Source organism: Carassius carassius, chromosome 5 (assembly GCF_963082965.1).
Source record: "Carassius carassius chromosome 5, fCarCar2.1, whole genome shotgun sequence".
Classification (NCBI taxonomy): Eukaryota; Metazoa; Chordata; class Actinopteri; order Cypriniformes; family Cyprinidae; genus Carassius; species Carassius carassius.
This window is the reverse complement of record NC_081759.1, coordinates 5,959,937-5,979,644: the sequence shown is the minus strand read 5'-3', so window position 1 is coordinate 5,979,644 and position 19,708 is coordinate 5,959,937. Positions and strand designations below refer to the sequence as shown.

Below are 19,708 nucleotides of genomic sequence, written 5' to 3'. Positions count from 1 at the left end.
CTTCTGATATTCTACAACTGTATCTTGAGTTATTAACCTTTTTAAAATCTGGAATGCCTTATTCCTCTCTCTGATTGCCACTGTGCACTATTCAGACCACCACGGTATACTTTTCTTTTTCTTTCCATTACCTCTTATTAACGCATAGACTGGTTTGCTGCAGAAAAGATTTCACCTTCTACCGTATTATATTTCTCCTCAATATTCCCTTCCAACTTCATATTTTTGAAATTTTCTTCACACAACACGTAACATTCCTTCCATTCTGCCTGCTTAAATCCCCATCTTGCACGCACTAAACTACACAAACTCATACACTACAGGCCAATGATCACTGCCCACATTATCTTCATATACACTACTTACTGGCTAAGACAGCTGATGTTAATGTGAGATCTAAACATGACATGCCACCTTTTATTATATCCGTTCTTGTTGGTTTCCCATTATTCAAACATACAAGCAAATGCTCTATAAATTCTTCTATAATTATCCCATTGTTGTCTGTATTTTTACTACCCCTTAAACAATCATGTGCATTAAAATCCCCACATATAATAATTTTACCCTGTGTATCACCCATCACTTTTTCTAATATAATATTACTTATTTCTTTCCATGGGTTATAAAAATTTGTAATTCTAATTTCTTCATGTATTCCCATTACTTCTATACTTAAACATTCTGCATTATTACTTTTGTATATTCTCTTATATGCTATGCCTTCTTTAATAAATGTTGCACACTCCACCTCTTCCAGTTTCACTATCTTTCCTCTCTACAATACATCCATTGATCTTAAAATCTAAGGAGCTATTTAACCATGTCACCTGAATACACATGATGTCTGGTACCTTTTGCATTTCTGTGATATGTTTTTTAAATTCTTGCCCATTTGCTATTAAGCCAATGTAGATATAAATTCCAATGTAGTAGTAGAAAAGACATTATATTATTACTCTATTATTACTATGAGTCATATCCAAAGCAGCAGTTCCTTCCTTTGCTTTCAAAATCTCATGGACCTCCTCCACTGTATAACTCCTGTTAACTTAAGATTTTGTAAGCACATCCTATGATAAATTTTAACTTGTCTGATTTCCTTTCCACTTATGAAGTATACCATTTACCACCACACAAATGAATGACACAAAGTCAATTTTGTTCATCATAATACAGTATGTAGATCTGGTTCATTCCTCTCAGGATTTACTCCTTTCTGGATAGGATTCCAACCTGATTCCTTGCACATTTTTGTTTCAATAAGTTGTTTCAAAATAAGCTTTTTTCAGCTGTCTTAAGAAAAAATGTTAATGGTTTTATTATTTATAATAATAATATAAACAATTAAATAATTGTTAATTGGCACACACACACATGTGCAAACCTAAGAAAAATTCCTTGCTAAACAAAACGACAAAAACAACAACAACAACAACAACAAAACAACAACAACAAACAAACAAAAAACCTTCTTCAACCAGTCAGAGCTGATTTGCTGTTCTTGGCTGGTCTGCTAGATTGGTCTGTGGCTGTTAGACCAGTGCAAACCAAATAAAACCAGCATACCATCTTAGACCATCTTGGTGATTCAGTCATATTATTAGGCTATTATTATTATTATGTTAAATGGATGCTCCTGACCTGCAGTTTATATTGCTGTACATTATAACATTTGATAGGTGACGCTGATACTTGTACATTTTAAAATATTGGCTGTACTTGGAAAGGCATGGGGCAACTTCCACTTGACAGGCAGGTTAACTACTTTTTATAAAGCTTGAGAAACAGTGGTTTGATTAAAAAGGTTCTCCGGGTTCAAACAGTGAGCTCACTGCACTGATGCTTATCTCGCGAGAACTCTCTGAATGCTTATGTCGGCGATGCGATGCTGATGCTGGTGCTGTGAATTTGATTGACGCGAACATGTCGGTGTGATGGGGAAGCGCCGGGATGCAGCTGATGATGGTCCAGAAGGGGAATATGTGCTGTCAAATCATACGATGTCGTTAAGAAATAACACCTAACGTTCTCCTTTATCATCTATAACAAAGATGTCTGAATTTGTGTTGCATTTCACGCGGGCAAAATGGATCTAGCTGATGCCACCGCAGCGAGGATCTGATTTGTATTCTTTTCCTTCCTTCCTTCAGTATCAGTGTATTATGGTAGAGTCAAGCCGGAGCATCAAACATAAACTGTGCAACCCCGATGACAACACCGTCAGAATATCAGGATATCAACAATGGAATCGCCTTACACGTAGAGTCTAGTTTTTCATGATCACACACACACACCATTATTAGTGCTTTCACGAACGCACTATTCAAGTGTTGTCTAATCTGATTGAGCTAAAAAAGTAGCCTGCACTTAAGAGACGGACCACTGCTCCCAAATTATGGACGAGGAGAATATAACCAAAAGCGACGAGCATCATCTGAGTTTGCAAAAAGCCTTGCAGCAGTGCGAACTGGTGCAAAACATGATAGACATTAGTATCTCCAGCTTGGAAGGTCTGAGGACCAAATGTGCCACATCCAACGACTTGACACAAAAAGAAATCCGAACGCTGGAGGTAAGCGAGCATTCATTTGCCTGAGCCCAAATGTGAATGTTGCACCTCAGCATTTCTACAAATGTCACGAGAGGGGATGCTTGTGCGCGTGCATGCACATTAAACCATTTTGCATCTTTGAATGTGTTTCCAGTTAAAGTTGCGTCTCGGGGATTGACTGTATTGGCGTGATAAATGAAGAAGCTGGCGCTGCAGTGCGCATTCTGCAGGAGGTGAAGAAGGTGGCTCGTGCGTTCGCGCTGCTAACATGGACACCGAAAGGGGCCTATTGTTGACATTAATTTATAGTCTCGTTTTTTAATCATCCTCGTCATTAAAACGGTCGTTCGTACAATATAAACATGAGATCGTTTTAAATTGTGTTATGTAACCAGAGGTACTGTCCCAAATATTTTCTTTGATATGAAGTCAGTTTTTGTAGCAGGCTACTGTAGTCGGTCAAATATGGGTTTTTCAAATACCCGATAGCTAGATCAGGGTGGCCTATGTGATGCTTTTTTTTATTTTAATTTAGACTTGTGTGAGAACGGGAAATGCCCCCCCCTGACCCTTTATGTAATGTGTCTCAAACTTGAGGATGGGATTCGATTCCTTTTCCGATTATTCTAAATGATTCCGGTATCATCAGGGACTCGATTCGTGCTACTTTTCTTTTTTAACAGCTCGTGTTGCTTTCTGCCTTGAACAGCTTGTTGCCAAATGATGAGATCATTTCAAATTTAAACAACAGATTTCAGCATCGAAATTCTACAAAATTCTTTAAAAACTCTATGTGCATAAGTGCATGAGCACAAGTGAAATAAAATAATAATAATAATAAAATAACACTAATTGAAAAAAAAAAATAAAAAAAATAAAATCAAACATAAAACTCTTAATATTTATTGACACGATGTGTTAGTAGGCAGCTGATTTATGTCTCATGAGCCTCAGAACAAGACCAGATGAAAGGAAAGTAGTCAGATGCATTCAGAAACTGTTTAGCTATGCAAAAGTGTTTATTTTCCTAAAAAGAAAATTCTGTCTCATAAAAGTCTTTTGTTTGATGGACTATATGCTGATCCCACTATATTTATTTAAATCACTTAAAAGAACTGATTCATATGAGTAATTTGCTCAGGAATCAAATTACTTTTACTTGCGCTGTACAGGTATGTTTTTGATTTACTGAAAAGAATGGACTTACAAGAGTCATTCATTCAGGAACCAGACTACCGGTTACTCTCTGTTTTATTGGCTTTTCAGCAAAATGTACACCGTAAAACACTTAAACAGCAAAAAGGTAGACTAACAGAACAATTATCGGACTATTGTTTTTTAGAAAACACACTTGTGCAATTGAACTTGTAACTTCAAACCTTACTGAGATATATCCCTTGTCAAAACGACCCACCTGGTCTCACCTGTTTGAATGGGCAGGTTGGTTTCTTTTGCTCTGTGTTTCAGCATGTTTAGGCTTCAGATATTGGATTACATTAGATTGGGTCTGTGCAGATGCAAGAAAAAATGATTTCTGCTTATGGGCTTGATGTGTAGTCTGTATGACGCCTATTTCTTAACCCACCATCAGAATCTTGTCAATATCTTATCTTTTAGCTTAGTCTGTTATTTATGTTTGGGTCTTTATGATAAAGTATTACTTTATTTTATGATTATATCTGTTTTTTTTTTTTGGTAAGATTATACTTTTGATCCTGATTATGTGCTGTTGCATTCATGTTGGTATAGTGTTACCCTTTTTTTTGACTGCTTTTCAGAAGCTCTCTAGTATTTTTGCACTCTGTTTTCTTGATGTGGGGAACCCATTTTCCATTGGCTGTCGATTGCAGCCGTCACTAGTGTCAGTATGTCACGATGAAGCACTTTGTTTGTTCATGTTGATGGAATAATAATTACAAACATTAGATATTATCAGGGGTTTTTTGCTTGTTTATCTGTTGATGGATGGCATAACCATCCTCAATTTTCAGGCAGCAGTGATGCTCAAAGCATAATGGCATTTGTTACCAGCAATACATTGATCCCTCTTTAAATATATTACCAAAAATAATAAAAACTCATTCAAGGTTTAAAGTATATCGAACAGGGCATTTTCTGTGGTCTAGACAAACCATGCACTTCAAATAAATCAGGTACTGATAGAATATGTAGTATTTTCTAATCAAGGATTACAATTTATGTTGTTTTGTAAATTTATAATATTCATCACAAGCATAACATTTGCTTACAAATTGCCATTGGCTTAAATGACATTAGAAACAACATAGAATTAACTAAAGTGGACCCATAACTGCCACAGAATAAAAAAACAGAGGAAGATGCAACTTTTATCACAGTTTTAATAAAGTCACAAGTGTAATATAAAAGTCACAGTTACATTTTTAATATTTTATTCTGTGGTAGAAAAAAATATTGTGAGAAATTGTGAAGAAAAAAGATTTCCCCCTTTAGAATAGGAAGTTTATATCTCGCAGTTCTATGTTTCAATGTCACAATTCTGACTCTTTTCTTTCTGACATTTTTTTGTGAGTAAAATAAGTCTGAACTGTGATATAAAATGCTGCAATTATCTTTTGTTTTCATTTCAAGGCTTCCATAATGGTCTAAAATAAATAAATAAATAAAAAAAATCATAAATTGAATCATTGAATTATAAAAACGTTAAATTAAAATGATTGATTAAATAAAAATCCAAATAAATTATTTTATTTGTTTACCTACTAATATTTAAAGAGTTACTTGTTAATATTAGGTCAAAGGGGTTCAGCTGACAAAAAGTTTGGGATTTCTTGGGTTAAAGAATTAAATCTGTTCTGTTCAAAATATACCTGCAGCCGTTCTAAAATAACAAGAGAGAATGTCATGGATTTGGGTCAGTACATTTCAGTTCAAAAAGAGTATTTAGTTCAAGAAGTGAATTGAGAACTTTGAGTGAAAATGTACATTAGAAGAAACATCTCTAGGCTTTAATATTTGATTATTTCAGCTGGGAACCACATACAATGTGTTTTGTTTTCATACAGTAACATTCCGGAAACAGTGTTGCCATGGGAGATCAACTCAACACAAATAAAACTGAACAGACTACAGATATAGATGGACAGTATTCAATAAACTGATAAGGCTGAAATTATCAAATAGCCGATTATTATTTACTCGTTAGCTTGAAAGGTCAACATTTATCTTGATGGCATCCAGTGTGTGATATTCCTCATGTACTGTATAATGCAGGCTCACTTGTTGACAATCCATATGGACGTAACAAATCCATGTTGTGCCTTTTGTTTTAAAAAGGTGTTCATACAACTCAGGGAAACCATTTTTATGGCTTTTTAAGTTCAGTTACTTAAGCTAAACAGTAAGCAAATGTAATGTTTTGAGTTAATGCAGAATGATTAACAACAAGTTTTTATTGCATGTGATTTTTGCAAATGATGTGCTTGATCTCATTTTTTGTCTACTAGAAAATAATATTCAATGTTTACATGAATATTCATCACAAAACTACTTGTGAAATAACTTAAAATGGGTAACATTTTTAAATGTGACAATAAAACCCCCAACAACTGTGTAAATAAAACTGGTATATGGTCAAACAATGCAACTAAATTAATTATTTATGCCCCAGTGCATGCTGGGAATGAAGCTGAACCACAAAACCTTTTTTTATAGTAATTGACCTATTTGAGCTAAAAATGCATTAACATAACTCACCTGCTGCTTTTTGCTTCATCTTGAAAAAAAAGTAGTAAATTATGACACAAAACACCAAAAAGCAAAAAAAAAAATAATAATTTTTTAATATTTAGTTGTTTTTTTTCTCCCAAATAGTTGTGTGAATAGTTTAATATTAAAGTTTTTAAAACCATAAATAGAGTACACGAGAGGCAAAGATTTGGATAAGCCCTGCATAGAGGCTGCCGTGACATCACTGTCTTGGAAAAACTTAGTTTAGAATATTCATGCTTTTCCCACATGCTGCGAAATTGTTAAAAGACATCATGAAATATTGAACGTCATTTAGCGTTTTCTTACGGATCTGCAGATGTGACTGATGTAAATTGTTCAACTAATATTTACATATTTAAAAATGTTGAAATATCATATTGTTGAGTGCTATATAAAGTTCTTTCTTTCTTTTTTTTCAGGGTAAACTGGTGAAGTATTTTAGTCGGCAGCTCTCTTACAAGCGTAAAGTGTCCTTACAGGAGCAGAATGTGGAGTTGGATGGATTCCCGCGGCTGGGACACTGGTTCCGCATTGTTAACATGAGGAAGGAGGTTATTGAGGTATGTGCAGTCCTGTGTGTTGTGACCTAAACAAGACATACACAAGCCCCGCCCCACAGATGATTTCATTGGCCAACTCCATCCCAAAGTCGCTTGTCAAGAAAAGTTCAGATTCAAGGATTAAGAAATATCATGTATGGATTTGATTGTGTCAAACAGTAATGCTGTCTTATCAAGATGTGCTACCAATGCTGTACTAAAGTTAGGGTTTTGGTTAGGGTTAGTATTTGTTTCACTTGTTTTATTAAATTAGCTTTGTGATTGACATTAGTAATGAAATCTGTAGAATATATATATATATATATATATATATATATATATGTCTCAAACAGGGTTAACTAAAACTAAAACCTTTAAAAAACAGTACTTGAAATAAACATTAACCAAAACAAAATATTTAAAGCATAAAATATTAAGTACTAAAATAACTAAAATAAGCTTAAAAACTAAGACCAAAAAAAGAAAAAAAAACTTTTCAAATTAAAATGAAACCAGAACATCTAAAAACAAAACCTAATACTACACAGTAATAAAAATAATCATTAACGGCAATACAATTAATATATTAAAAAAATAAAAAATGATAAAGTAATGCTAAAATAATGCTGGTCTCAGATCATGTCTTTGAAAAATAAAAGTTATTGGTTCATCCAGTTAATAATCAACTTTCATTCCTATATTATCTGTTATCAAGGTCCAAAATTAATAAGATCCAAATGAATCCAAATATGGCAAGTAAATAAAGCTAGATGGTCACTAACTTTTGGAAGTGCACAGTAATGTATGATTTAAAGTGATGATTTTATATACCGTAAGAACAATAATCTCTGGCATAAGCAATAATGTATTTGAAAATCAAATTAAAACAGTCTAGCAGAGAAAAGTGAGTTACTATGAGTGAAAATATTAAATAAGAAAATGTCACTAAATCTTGTCTTAAATACAATTTTACTCCCCTTTATTACTAAAAAACTACTACTTTTAATATATTATTATTGATTTATTTTCTAATCCTACATTAAACTAAGTTTTGATGTAATCACACCATATTGTTTCATTATCAGTGCTTGATTTCAAGCTGAAATTGATAAAAGGAAATGAACAGAAAACAGGAACAGTAAGAAAGCTGACAAATCACACACGTCTCAGAATACATGCTCAGATAAGATGGCAGTGAAATGTTTTACAAGCTATGTCTATGCAAAGAAAATAAAGGGAGGAACAGGTTGTACAGTTGTACAATAAAGTGAACATAGTGATGCGAAATAGATTTAATTGAGTGTGTGTAGAGATGTGCAATTATATGTAAATGTGTGACTGGTTTAAGGTTGGCTAGTGAGAGCATCCTAATGTAGGATTAGGATGTTTTGTGGGACGTAGCTGCTTCTTAGCCTCCCATGTAGTGCATCTCGAAATATTTCCTGTCTGATGGCATAAAAGGTTGTAAACATACGGTCTATAACAGTAGATTTTCTGTAGGCCTTGAGGTTTTTCCTCATGTGTCGCTGTCCTCGGTGCTGAAGTGTTGGCGCTGTCCGATGTGCTGAAGCCCTCTGCTGATGTGGAGAAGGAATTGTAGCTACATAGAGCTTTACACTAAGGTTACTGAAATAAAAACCTTATTAATTTTGGCCATAGCAGAATAAACCAATATTATATGCTTTTTGCTGAAGCCATCTACCCACATTATTTTAACTCTATAGACAATTATCTTATTTAAACTAATATTTTTATATTTATACTTTGTATTTAATTTGTCATTTGCAGTGCTGCATGGAATTGAGGTTATTTTCTTCATTAAAGCCGTTAAGTAGAGTAGAGTCTTGTACCTTTGCCTTTTTGTCTGACTCTCATATACTTTGTGTAATCAAAGTTTGTAATATTGTGATTCACCTCATAGTCTGCTGGTTTAGTTCATGGTTTAGAACTCTTAAATAAAGACATTTTGGAAAAATGAACAGGAAAATACTTCCTGAACAAAGACTGATGAAAAAAGTGGTCAGGTACTGTACTAAAGAGTAAATTTGTAAGTTTTAGAATAACAAAATTAAAAAGTTGTTAAGTATGGCCTAGTGGTTAGAGAGTTTGACTCCTAACCCTAGGATTGTGGGTTTGAGTCTCGGGCCGGCAATACCACGACCGAGGTGCCCTTGAGCAAGGCACAGAATCCCCAACTGCTCCCCGGGCGCCGCAGCATAAATGGCTGCCCACTGCTCCGGGTGTGTGTTCACTGCTGTGTGTGTTTACTTTTTTGAATGGGTTAAATGCAGAGCATGAATTCTGAGTATGGGTCACCATACTTGGCTGTATGTCACTTCACTTTCACACCTATTTTGCTGAGTGCTCACATTTTGAATTTTAATTGAATTGTTTGGCATCTAGCATAGCAAACGAAGATTTTAGTTTTGAATCTGTCACCACTGAGCAAAGAATTTTCTGTAATAAGTTTATTGTTCGATTAAGTCCCTGTTATACTGTATGTTTATTGTAATTTATTGTGGATAACAACATTAATAATTGTATGTGTTGCTGACATGTTTATGAGTCCAAGTTAAGTCTCATGTCTTTTGTCATCAGTCTGTTTCAAGTTTTAAATGAACATTTTCCTATATTCTATATATTAGTTTTATAAATCCTTTTCAATTAATTACATTTATTTAAAAGGTACTATTTTAAGTGATTTTTTTTGTTCAGATAAAGTCATACACTATATAAAAATAGCACTGTTTTACGTTTTATTTAAATCAAAAGATAATTTTGTTAACCATATATTTTTTTACATTTTTAACTCGAGCATGTTTTTATTCCATTAATGCAAATCATTTTTTTTGTACAATTTCATCCAGATATTTCCCTAATAACAAATAAAATGGCAACTATGGTAATTACTTGTCATTTTGATCCCAACTTATATATGTGTTTTGAGAAACAAGTATGCCACAAAATATGCATATCTGTCCAAAACACTAATTAATAAAATAAAATGTATTATAAAATCATAACATAAACAGCATTGTGAAAAATTATTTTATGTACAATAATAATAATAATAATAATAAATAAAAATAACAATAACAATAACAAAAAACAGTTTTTAGCTTAATATATTTTAAATTGTAGCAATCATTACTCCAGTCCTCAGTGTCACATGATCCTTTGGAAACATAACTCTTATAGATGTTGACAACAGATGTGATGGATAATAAAAAGTTGGATGTTGAAATAGAAATCTTTTGTCACATTATGTCTTAACTGTCACTTTAGATAATTTTAATGCATTTTTGCTGATTAAAATTATTAATTTATTTTAAAAAAGAATCTTATTACTGACATTGAACAGTAGTGCACTATTAAAAAAAAAAATACTTTTTTTGAAGTTGTATTCAAAATCCACTTGGCTCTAAAATCTCTTGGGGCACATTTCAATGACATCCAAGTGATTTCTCAATTTTGTTTTCAGTCTAAGTCAGCTCGCACATCTCTCAGACTTTGCTCTTTATTGTAGGAGATCTCTCCAGGTGAGCTGACTCTGGAAGCTCTGTTGGAGATGTCGGATGAGCAGGTGTGTGAGGCGCTGCAGAAGTTTGGAGCGAGTGATGAAGAATGTGCTCGGCTCAATGCCTCGCTCACATGTCTACGATCAGCCCACAAATCAGGTGAGTTCACAGGATGCAGCTAAAAATATCACCTAACTGTCCAACAAGCCTTCTTACAGCCCTGAATTACTGACAGTATCAATATAAGATAAATGCTGTCTATTTGCCTGTCTGTCTAATAAGACAAATGCTGTCTGCCTGTCTATCTGTCTGTTAATCTATCTACTGTATGTCTCTTTGTGTCTGAATATCTACACTTTCTGGCAAAAAGTACAGCAAAGAACCAAAACATAGAATTATTTAAAATATCATTATGTGGCGTAACATTTAGATTTGTTTTTACTAAAATTATTGGAATAGTTAATTAGCGGTATCCATATATTTTGGTCACATGGTTATGTTTTGGCATGAAAGAAAAGCTCTATCAGAGATCATCCAGTAGAGGGCAACACAACGCTGAGCTGAATAATTGCATTATTGCCGCTTGGAATGGAAAGAAACCCTGTTTTTTTACAGTATGTCCCACTATTATAAGTTGTATTGAATGTTCCAACTCTTGTAATGATTGAATGAGCCATGATCAGTTAAAATAAATATTAATGATAATTAGCATTTATATCATTAATACAAAACAATAATATTATGAAATATTATCACTAGTTTATTTTTTGTTTTATATATTTTCAAATAAATTTTGTTCCTGTGATGACAAAGCGGAATTTTTATAGCGGTGCAGCATATTTGCATTCTTTATTGTCACTTTTGATCAGTTTAATGAATCTGCACTGACTAAAAACATTATGTGAAAAAAAATTGTAAATTCCACAGAAATGGTTTACTAATTGAATCATGTCACCCTATGAGGCTCAAGTTTTTAAATGTATTAGTAATTTAGACAGAAGGATTTATGCTTGGAATAAGAAAATTAGATTGAGTAACTAATTAATTGTCATAATTAAGTGAGACTTAAATGAATTAATAATTCATAAATTCATTTAGTCAAAAGGTTTTAATTACATAAGGCTTTTCTCCAGATGTTTTCAAAGCAATGAGCTTCAGGGCTGTGTTTATACATGCAGTTTGATACCTTGATAGCTTGCTTGTTGTGTGTGTTTCCACTGGAGAGCAGCATTGTATCACGCTCTGAAATACAGCACAGTTTGATAACAGTGTTGGGTAACATCTCACTTTAAATGAACAACTAGATCCTCCAGCAGTGTTTGTCCTCTACCTTCACAGCTGGAGCTGATTGTTCCTGCTCTTACCAGAAAAAGATTTGATCGAAGGAGTGTTTCTGCAGATGTTCAAATCTCAGTCCAATTTAAATCCTCACCAGTGTGTGATGAAGTTAGATCTTGATAACCGATCATTAAAGAACCAGAACATCCTGCTTTATGGACTTTTGTGCTAATCATTTTGTCCTTAATCAATCCATAAATCTGTAAAGTGTGACACCCAGAGCATTATCATATCAGATGCATGTGCACAGCATTCTTCATACACTGAAGTTAATGATTAACAGATTTAGCTTTACATATGATTAATGATCTAATTGATACTTATGAGCCAGATTAATAAACAACCCATATTTGGCCATTTTGAAATTACTGGTATTGGAAGAATAATATATTTTGTGCTAATTATTTTGCCTTTAATTGATTCATAGATCTTTAAAGTGCATCATCCAGAGCATTATCATATCAGATACATTTGCACAGCTTTCTGCACACATGGATGTCAATGTTTAACAAATGTAATGTTGCATATGATTAATGATTTAATTAATACTTACGAGACAGATTAATAAACAACCCATATTTGGCTATTTTGAAATTCCTGGCATTGGTAGATAATATACATTTTCATTCATTAGTCAGATCCAAAATCATCCAACAAATTTGTGCATAGATGATGCAAATACATATATTATAATGTGCAGTTTTACAATTATTATTTTAATGTATTAACATTTGGTCTTACATTTTCTATCAAAAAATTTTTTTTTTGCATTCTTTGCATACTTTGTATTATGGATTCTGTAAAATATCTGAAAGACAAAAAGTGTCCTGGGAAACTCAAAAATTACCTTTGTTGGCCAACAGAGGGCAGCAAAGTTCTTTCAGTCCGGTAGTATGTTGCATAAATGTTTTAGTAATGATTCAGAGAAAATAAAGGGCAACTGTTCTGGCATGTTCTTTAGCAGGCAAATTATATTACGCATACAACTTTACACAAGCATTGTTGTGCTTTATTTAAGTGAACTTATATTTGAGTGTTTGTTTACAGCCTTTTCTCCATCTGTTCAAATTGTGCATGTTTTTTTGAAGTGATAACATATAATGCAGTTTATTGTCATTGAATCTCTTCACCAAATCCACGGTACCCTCACATTCGACCTTTCTTTCCCACACTGACTTTGTATTTGCTTTGAGTAACGTTAGTGCGGCTGCCCTGCAGTGCCTGGATTTTCACAAACGTGGATTCCCCGCTGTGATAGTGTTCAGACACAGCGCTAACCGCCGGTTGCACTGTTGAAAGTGTGATCAGGCTGGATTGCTTTGTTTAAAGACGGGTTTAGAAAGGCTTTTAAGGTAGCTTGTTGAGACACAGCATGGGCTCCTTCAGGGTCTGGTGAAGGTGCTACACAAGGACTACGGGGATTCCAGCCATCACGAGAGCATACCGTATAATTTAGAAATGGCACCTCTCATCATCTTGATTTCTTTTTCTTTCTCACTCTCGTTCTCTGTCCGTCTCTCTACCCCGTTGTTCTCATCTCTGCAGTGTTTTTATTCAGACTCTGATTCATTTGAATGAATAGTTCACCCAAAAATTTTAATTCTGTCATCATTTACTCACTCTCAAGTTGTTTCAAACGCACATTTAGGACATTGTTTCTTCTGAGATCCAAGCTGCTTTTTTCATCCATTCAAAGTGAGTGGTGAGCTGGGATGTGGAGCAAATAACAAATATAAATGACAGCATATATAAAATTCAGATATATTACATGACTCATTTGGTTTACTTTTATGATGCTTTTACAGAGTTTTGGAGGTCACCATCCACTTCCATTATATATATATATATATACACACACACACACACACACACGCAACTCAGATATCTTTTGTGTTTCATTGAAAAACTTTTTTTTCTAACAGTGTATAAATGACAACAGAATTCATTAAAAACATTTTAGGTGAGCTATACCTGATTTCTTTGCGTCTGTCCCTCACTAGCCTGCATGTTTTGCGCTCCTTCATCACTGTATCTTTCAAACTGCTTCTGTTGTAGGGTATGAAGATAAGTGTAGAAGAGGAGTTCAGTATGAGGAGAGAGAGAATGTGAAGGGTTGTGGTGCCGTCGAGAGGATACTAAACTGAATTAGTGTTTTTAGTGATTTTGAGACCTCACACCTCATTGATCTCCAGAGAAAAGAAATATCATATTAAACAGGATTCTTATAGGCAGAACAAAGCAGCGAAAGGCAATCACGCATAATATGCTTGATTTGCAAACTAATTACATTAAAACAGATTGCAATTTTGCTTTATATTTGTACAATTTGCATTCAAATTTTCTGTCATTTATTCATTAGACGCACCTTTGATCATGGTATCCACCCTGTGAATGTCAGGGGTCGTGACTCTTTCTAGAACAGAATCTGTCGGCTGCTGTAACTTTCTCTACACATACAGGGCAGAAATCATTTTTTCTGGTTTGAGGGATCTCTGTCTTATCTTTTAAAAGGCATACACTGTAACAAAAGTGAAAAGTCACATCTCAGTCGTTTCTCAAGACCTTTCAATAGCCTATTTAAAAAAAAAAGAAGAATGTATATGCCAATTTCATGTTCAGCGTGTCAGCATTTACTGTATATATCTACCAGTTTATAAAGATAAGCAGGTATAACACTGTGTATAATTTATTTGACCTCCCATTGGATTCCTTTTAGCCTTTAAACAGGTACTTTATATATTGTAAAAAATAAATTCTACCTGAGCCAGTAAGTGAGTTATGCCATTGAGTGTAGAGAGCTGTTTGGCCAAATTGCCACTCTATATAATAATGGCATTTGAGAAATGATTAGCGCCATGATGTACAGGCAAACTGCGTTGGTAACAGGTTGTCTTGACACCTTTCTTGAGTTGGTTAATGACAGTATCTTTGACTTGTGATCAGTGTTGGGGGTAACGCATTGCAAGTAACGCAAGTTCCTTAATCGGATTACTTTTTTCAAGTAACTAGTAAAGTAACACTAGTTCTAGACTAAATGTGAATGTGCATTAATTCACCCCACTCGCAAAAAACAGATTTAGTATTCACCAAAATGAATTAAAAGAGTAAAATGCAAACTCAGAATATGACACAAACCTGCAATAATTAAATGTTAAATAGCACAAATGTATCTAATCCCATTTTATTAACCAATGTCTTTACTGCTGACCTTTGATGATCCAGTTCAACCATTATAATAAGCAAAAATTACTTTAGATAAGCTAACAAATGTGCTTTATTGTTTTTTTTTTTTACTGCTGAAGAGTGTTGAACCTTCTTCTCCTGTGTTCTGCACACAGATGTTAATTTATGTTTCCTTCAGCCTGAGGTTTATTCATTACACTTTTTTTGGTGTGAAAGGGCTTTTATATTTGCTATAAATATATTAAAAACATATTTATTTAAAACATGCTTTTTATATTAAAAACAATCAAGCCCTGCACATATTTAACACAAATGTAACACATTACTTTCAGTAAAAGGTAACTAAGTAACGTAATTAGTTACTTTTTTAGGGAGTAACGCAATATTGAAATGCATTACTTTTATAAATAACTTTCCCCAACACTGCTTGTAATAACGGCTTTTCTAATCGAGATGCTAATATAAGTCCCCATGCATCACTTTGTAGCAGCTGTATAAGGCAATGTTGCTAGGCAATGATTGTGACTGCAAATGCATTGTTTCAGAAATGTTGACAAGTTCTCATCAGGATTTTCTAAATCATTATCGGTCGACTCTCCTTCTTTCTTTGTGTTCTGGAGTTTGGATGTTATATCATTAGTGGTGTTATAAGGCTCATAGTTAGGATTGGGGATTTAAACAAACCTCTGACCCGTCATGCAACTCATCCCACACTGTTTGTGTAATGGGCCTGAATCAAATCTCAAATTGGATGGGTTTTTTTTTAAGCTCTAGGCAATTATTTTGCCTTGGTGCAAGATGAAAAGTAAAAAAAAATCCCATAGGTTTGCAAATCATAATAAAACACCATTCAGAATGTCCTAGCCAGTTCATAGCAAAGGAATATTTCAGACAAAGATTCACCTTCAGCCCTTCCAGGATAAGTTTTTTTCTTGAACAGATTTATAGAAATGTATCATCCCATCACTTGCTTACTGCAGAGGATATCTATAATCCATAATAACAACATTAGAACAACCATCCCCTGTTGTTCTCTCACATCAAAATCCACTAACATATTTGTTTAGAACAGTTTTATGCTGTAAACAGTGCTTGATCAGTGAATATTTCTCTCCTGATTCAGATTATTTTTTTCACTGCAGAAACCAGTATTATGAATAGAGGACTTTTAACCAGATGCAATGGTTTGGAGTAAAAATATTGACTTGATGGATTTATTACGAGCACACAGCTTGTGGTTTATTTACATTATTTATGGATTATTCTGATGTTTTTATTAGCTCTTTGTTCTCTCATTTTGACAGCACCCCTTCACTGCTGAGGATCCATTAGTAAACAAATGATGTAAAGCTTAATTTATCCAAATCTGTTCTTTAACAAACACATTTTCAGCTAATTTTAATTTTTGTGTGAATTACCAGTCAAAACACTTTTGCAGACTCGTAGCAATGTTTTGCAAAACTCCCTAAATGTGCATTGTGGCATCAGGTTTTACACATGAGAAAAGTTGCTTTGCAACTCATAAATGCAATGAAACTAAAACCGGAAGAATGTACAGTGGTGGTTGAATTTTTAGAACACCTGACAGATCTAAAAATATTGACCGTTTTTTTTTTGTCTCCAAAAAATGATTTCATTTCATAATGTACTGTACATGAATCATTTTTTTTATTCACTTTTAACTTTTAGATTAATTCCGGCGCAGGTTGTTCCGGCAATAGTTTGTTTTATGGGTATTGTAATGGCCAATTCAACAAAAACAACTGAAACATCTTAAATATGCCAAGTGTTCTAACAATTTTGGCCACCACTGTATGTAACACTTACTGGCTGCGAGGCTACACATCTCTTCAGTTGAGATTAATTATGAAGAATTACATCTATGGCATTTGTTTCTTGATTTAATAAGATACATTCATCATGTCAAGAGAACAATACACTAAGGAATTATTGACAGCTGTAGCCACAATCTGCTGCACAACAGATGGATTCATTCCCACCTTTTTGTAGCAAGACAGAGGTGAATCCTGAGGTTGAAAATTGACGATAGACAGAACCGCCATGGGGTGGTGAGATGAAGATGTTTAGAAAAATACATATAACAGCTTTTTGGAGAAGAAACGGTTTTATCTTTGCACTTATTTCAGGGTGTTACTAGATAGGGATAATAGCCCAATATACTAGTGTCATATCCGTATACACCAAAATTAAAGTTTATATTCATACATAATTGCTTAGGGTTGTTGTTTGTTTGTCAGTACCTAAAAATCACACTGAAAGAAGGAGAAGGATGTAGTTAATGTGAAATGTCCTCCGGGGCTCTGCAAAGTATTAATAAATGTATTTACTAGCCAAGTAGTTAGTTATTGGTTTCTCAATCGTGTAGGCTTTGCAATTTGACATCGAAAACTTCACACATCAAGCACGGGTCAAGCACGGACCATGCCTGAAACTTTGAAACTTCAAGTAGCTTGTTTGTCATCTCTCCTCTGTAATTAAAAATGCTCATTTGAACATCTTCCAGGCCATGAGAGGACTTTGAGAAGTGTCCTTCAGCTGTGCCCACTGGACCCCTGTTTAGGAGTGGCAAATACTTATCTCCCATCATGCTCAAAGAGTGGGAGTGTGTCCCTTAGAGCGAGCGTGTCTTGTACGGGTTAGGGGGTTGTTAAGGGCCCTTGGAATCATTTGTGCATAGTGAACTGTGACCGCTGAGCCACAGTCCAGGTTGAAACCACAAGAGGGAGAGTCCTGTAATGGTGTTTGTTCATCTGTGGAGTTCGGTGGGTTGTGGGTTCCAAGCAATTACTGATTAACGATCTTCGACAGAAATTGATTTTTTCTTTTTCTTTTTTTTCAGAAAGTTTTATTTGTAAACTATGACTTAGTGAAGCTGTAATTTTTAGTTGAGCTGTGATGGCCATGAGCATCATGCATTCAAGTCCAGCTTGTAATATTGCCTGATCTTCTTTATAATTTTTTTTGGCTAAAAAACAAAATAAAAAAAAACAATATATATATATATATATATATATATATATATATATATATATATATATCACACTCTTTAAGTAGCAATCATTCTGCAAGGATAGACTTATGCTTTAAATGTATGTAGTTATAATCATATTTTTAACTAAATTAAGCTGAAGCCTAAAGGTGCAGTCATATTTGTCCATTGTTCAGCAATTAGTTTTAGGGCAAAATCTAGTCATTTCAAAAGGAATTCACTCGATTTCCCCAAGCAGGTTTCACAGTGGATTCAAGTTTTTCATGGTTTTCACTGGGCTGACCTGCTTTGTTTGAAAATGACCTCTTTGTGGAATTTAAAAAATGTACATTTTAATATTGCGATAATGTTTCATGTGTTTTTATCTTTGATTCCTTTCGTTGCACAAAAAAAAGAACAAGAAGTGTTTTTTAAGCAAAAGTCAGTCCATATGATTTTAAAATCTTTCTCTCGTAATCATATTTTTCAAGAAAATTAAAGGTAGAGTAGGTGATTTTTGAGAGTCTAAAAACAGAAAGCTAGCTTTAACAGCAAAAGATCCCACCCTCCCTCCAAATCCACACCTCCTCCAAAAAACATAGAACAGAGGCTAACCAGTGACAGGATGAGAGATGGCAGTGTTGAATGCCAAGCTGACAATTCAGGTACATCTTAATAAATAATGTGTACATACTGTATGTACCATATCAGTAAATTTTTGAAAAGGTACCACCTCAGTAAAAGCTTTTGAACCCTTTTATTTCTTTTTTTGAGAGTGATTCTGTGATGGAATTGCTGAAAAGTTTCAAAGTTAACATGCAATTTTTAAAATACATCATTTAATAAGATGTAGAATTAAGACAATTCACTTGAATGAAACATTGAACCACTTTTACAATTAACCTATTAGACGAGTATGAAAAGTAATTTATGTTCTGTAGCACATTTCCCTGTGTGGGTTTCCATCCATCATCCTGTCTTTCAGCTATTCTATATAAAGGTGCCATTAATCAAATCACAGCAACCTACCTGCTCTCCCAGAGCATTTTCTACAGAATTAAGTCAGAAAATGATCTACTAAAGGGTTAAACTGAAAAGCAACCCATAGATTCTAAAGTTTAGACACATTTAATGTCTTTCTGCCGGATTTCTGTTCATTCGCTGTAATGCAGAGTTTAAAGGAAATGCACTGAAAAAAAGACAGAACCAATTTATTCTGTATTTATGTCAACATAATCATTTTTGAAAGAGGCAAACAAACAGAGAGAGATAGAGAGATTGTGAAAAATGGCATGATGGTCATCTTCAGCAACAAAAGGTGTATCACTAATAGATAAAGTTCACTAAGAGCTTTGTGTTTGTCTCATATTTTAATTTCCCTCTCTTATACATTAATGGTTTTGGCGATTCCAGTAAGGGAATTTGAAGGGATAAAATCTATTTGTGTTTGACATAATCATGGTTTCTAGTTAACATTGATGGTTCAGAGATAAACATTTATGAAATGTAATCTAATAAATGACATAAAGTTTTTTTTTCTCTACAACACCACAAAACTGGTATACCATTTCAGTAAATTTTTTTATTTAAAATTGTAATATTGACTTTAAAAAGGTACTGTATAAAAATGTAATGAATATGCATTGGATTTCATGTGAATATGTCTTAATGAAAATGTTTTTTTTTTTTAAAGAACAACTTGAGGATGACAAATTACACAGTAATGGAGGTGAGAAACAGTCCATTTCTCTTTCTCCATTGCGTTAGTTGTCATTGTGGTGTTTTTACATATCAGTCAACTTCAGTGCTCATTACTTTGAGACATTCCAGACTCACT

At 33.8% G+C, this 19,708-nt stretch overlaps 1 protein-coding gene across 2 annotated transcripts in view; it reads left to right on the top strand.

Moving 5' to 3' along the window:
- The first annotated feature begins 1,882 nt into the window (after positions 1 to 1,882).
- Positions 1,883 to 19,708, top strand: part of ksr2 (kinase suppressor of ras 2) — a 101,390-nt gene continuing 83,564 nt past the window's right edge. For both annotated transcript variants that reach the window (XM_059549574.1, XM_059549573.1), the window contains exons 1-4: positions 1,883 to 2,575; positions 6,724 to 6,864; positions 10,370 to 10,520; positions 19,565 to 19,600. In XM_059549574.1, the coding sequence (XP_059405557.1) occupies positions 2,399 to 2,575; positions 6,724 to 6,864; positions 10,370 to 10,520; positions 19,565 to 19,600 (505 nt within the window). In that variant the 5' untranslated portion in view covers positions 1,883 to 2,398. The remainder of the gene's footprint in view (positions 2,576 to 6,723; positions 6,865 to 10,369; positions 10,521 to 19,564; positions 19,601 to 19,708) is intronic.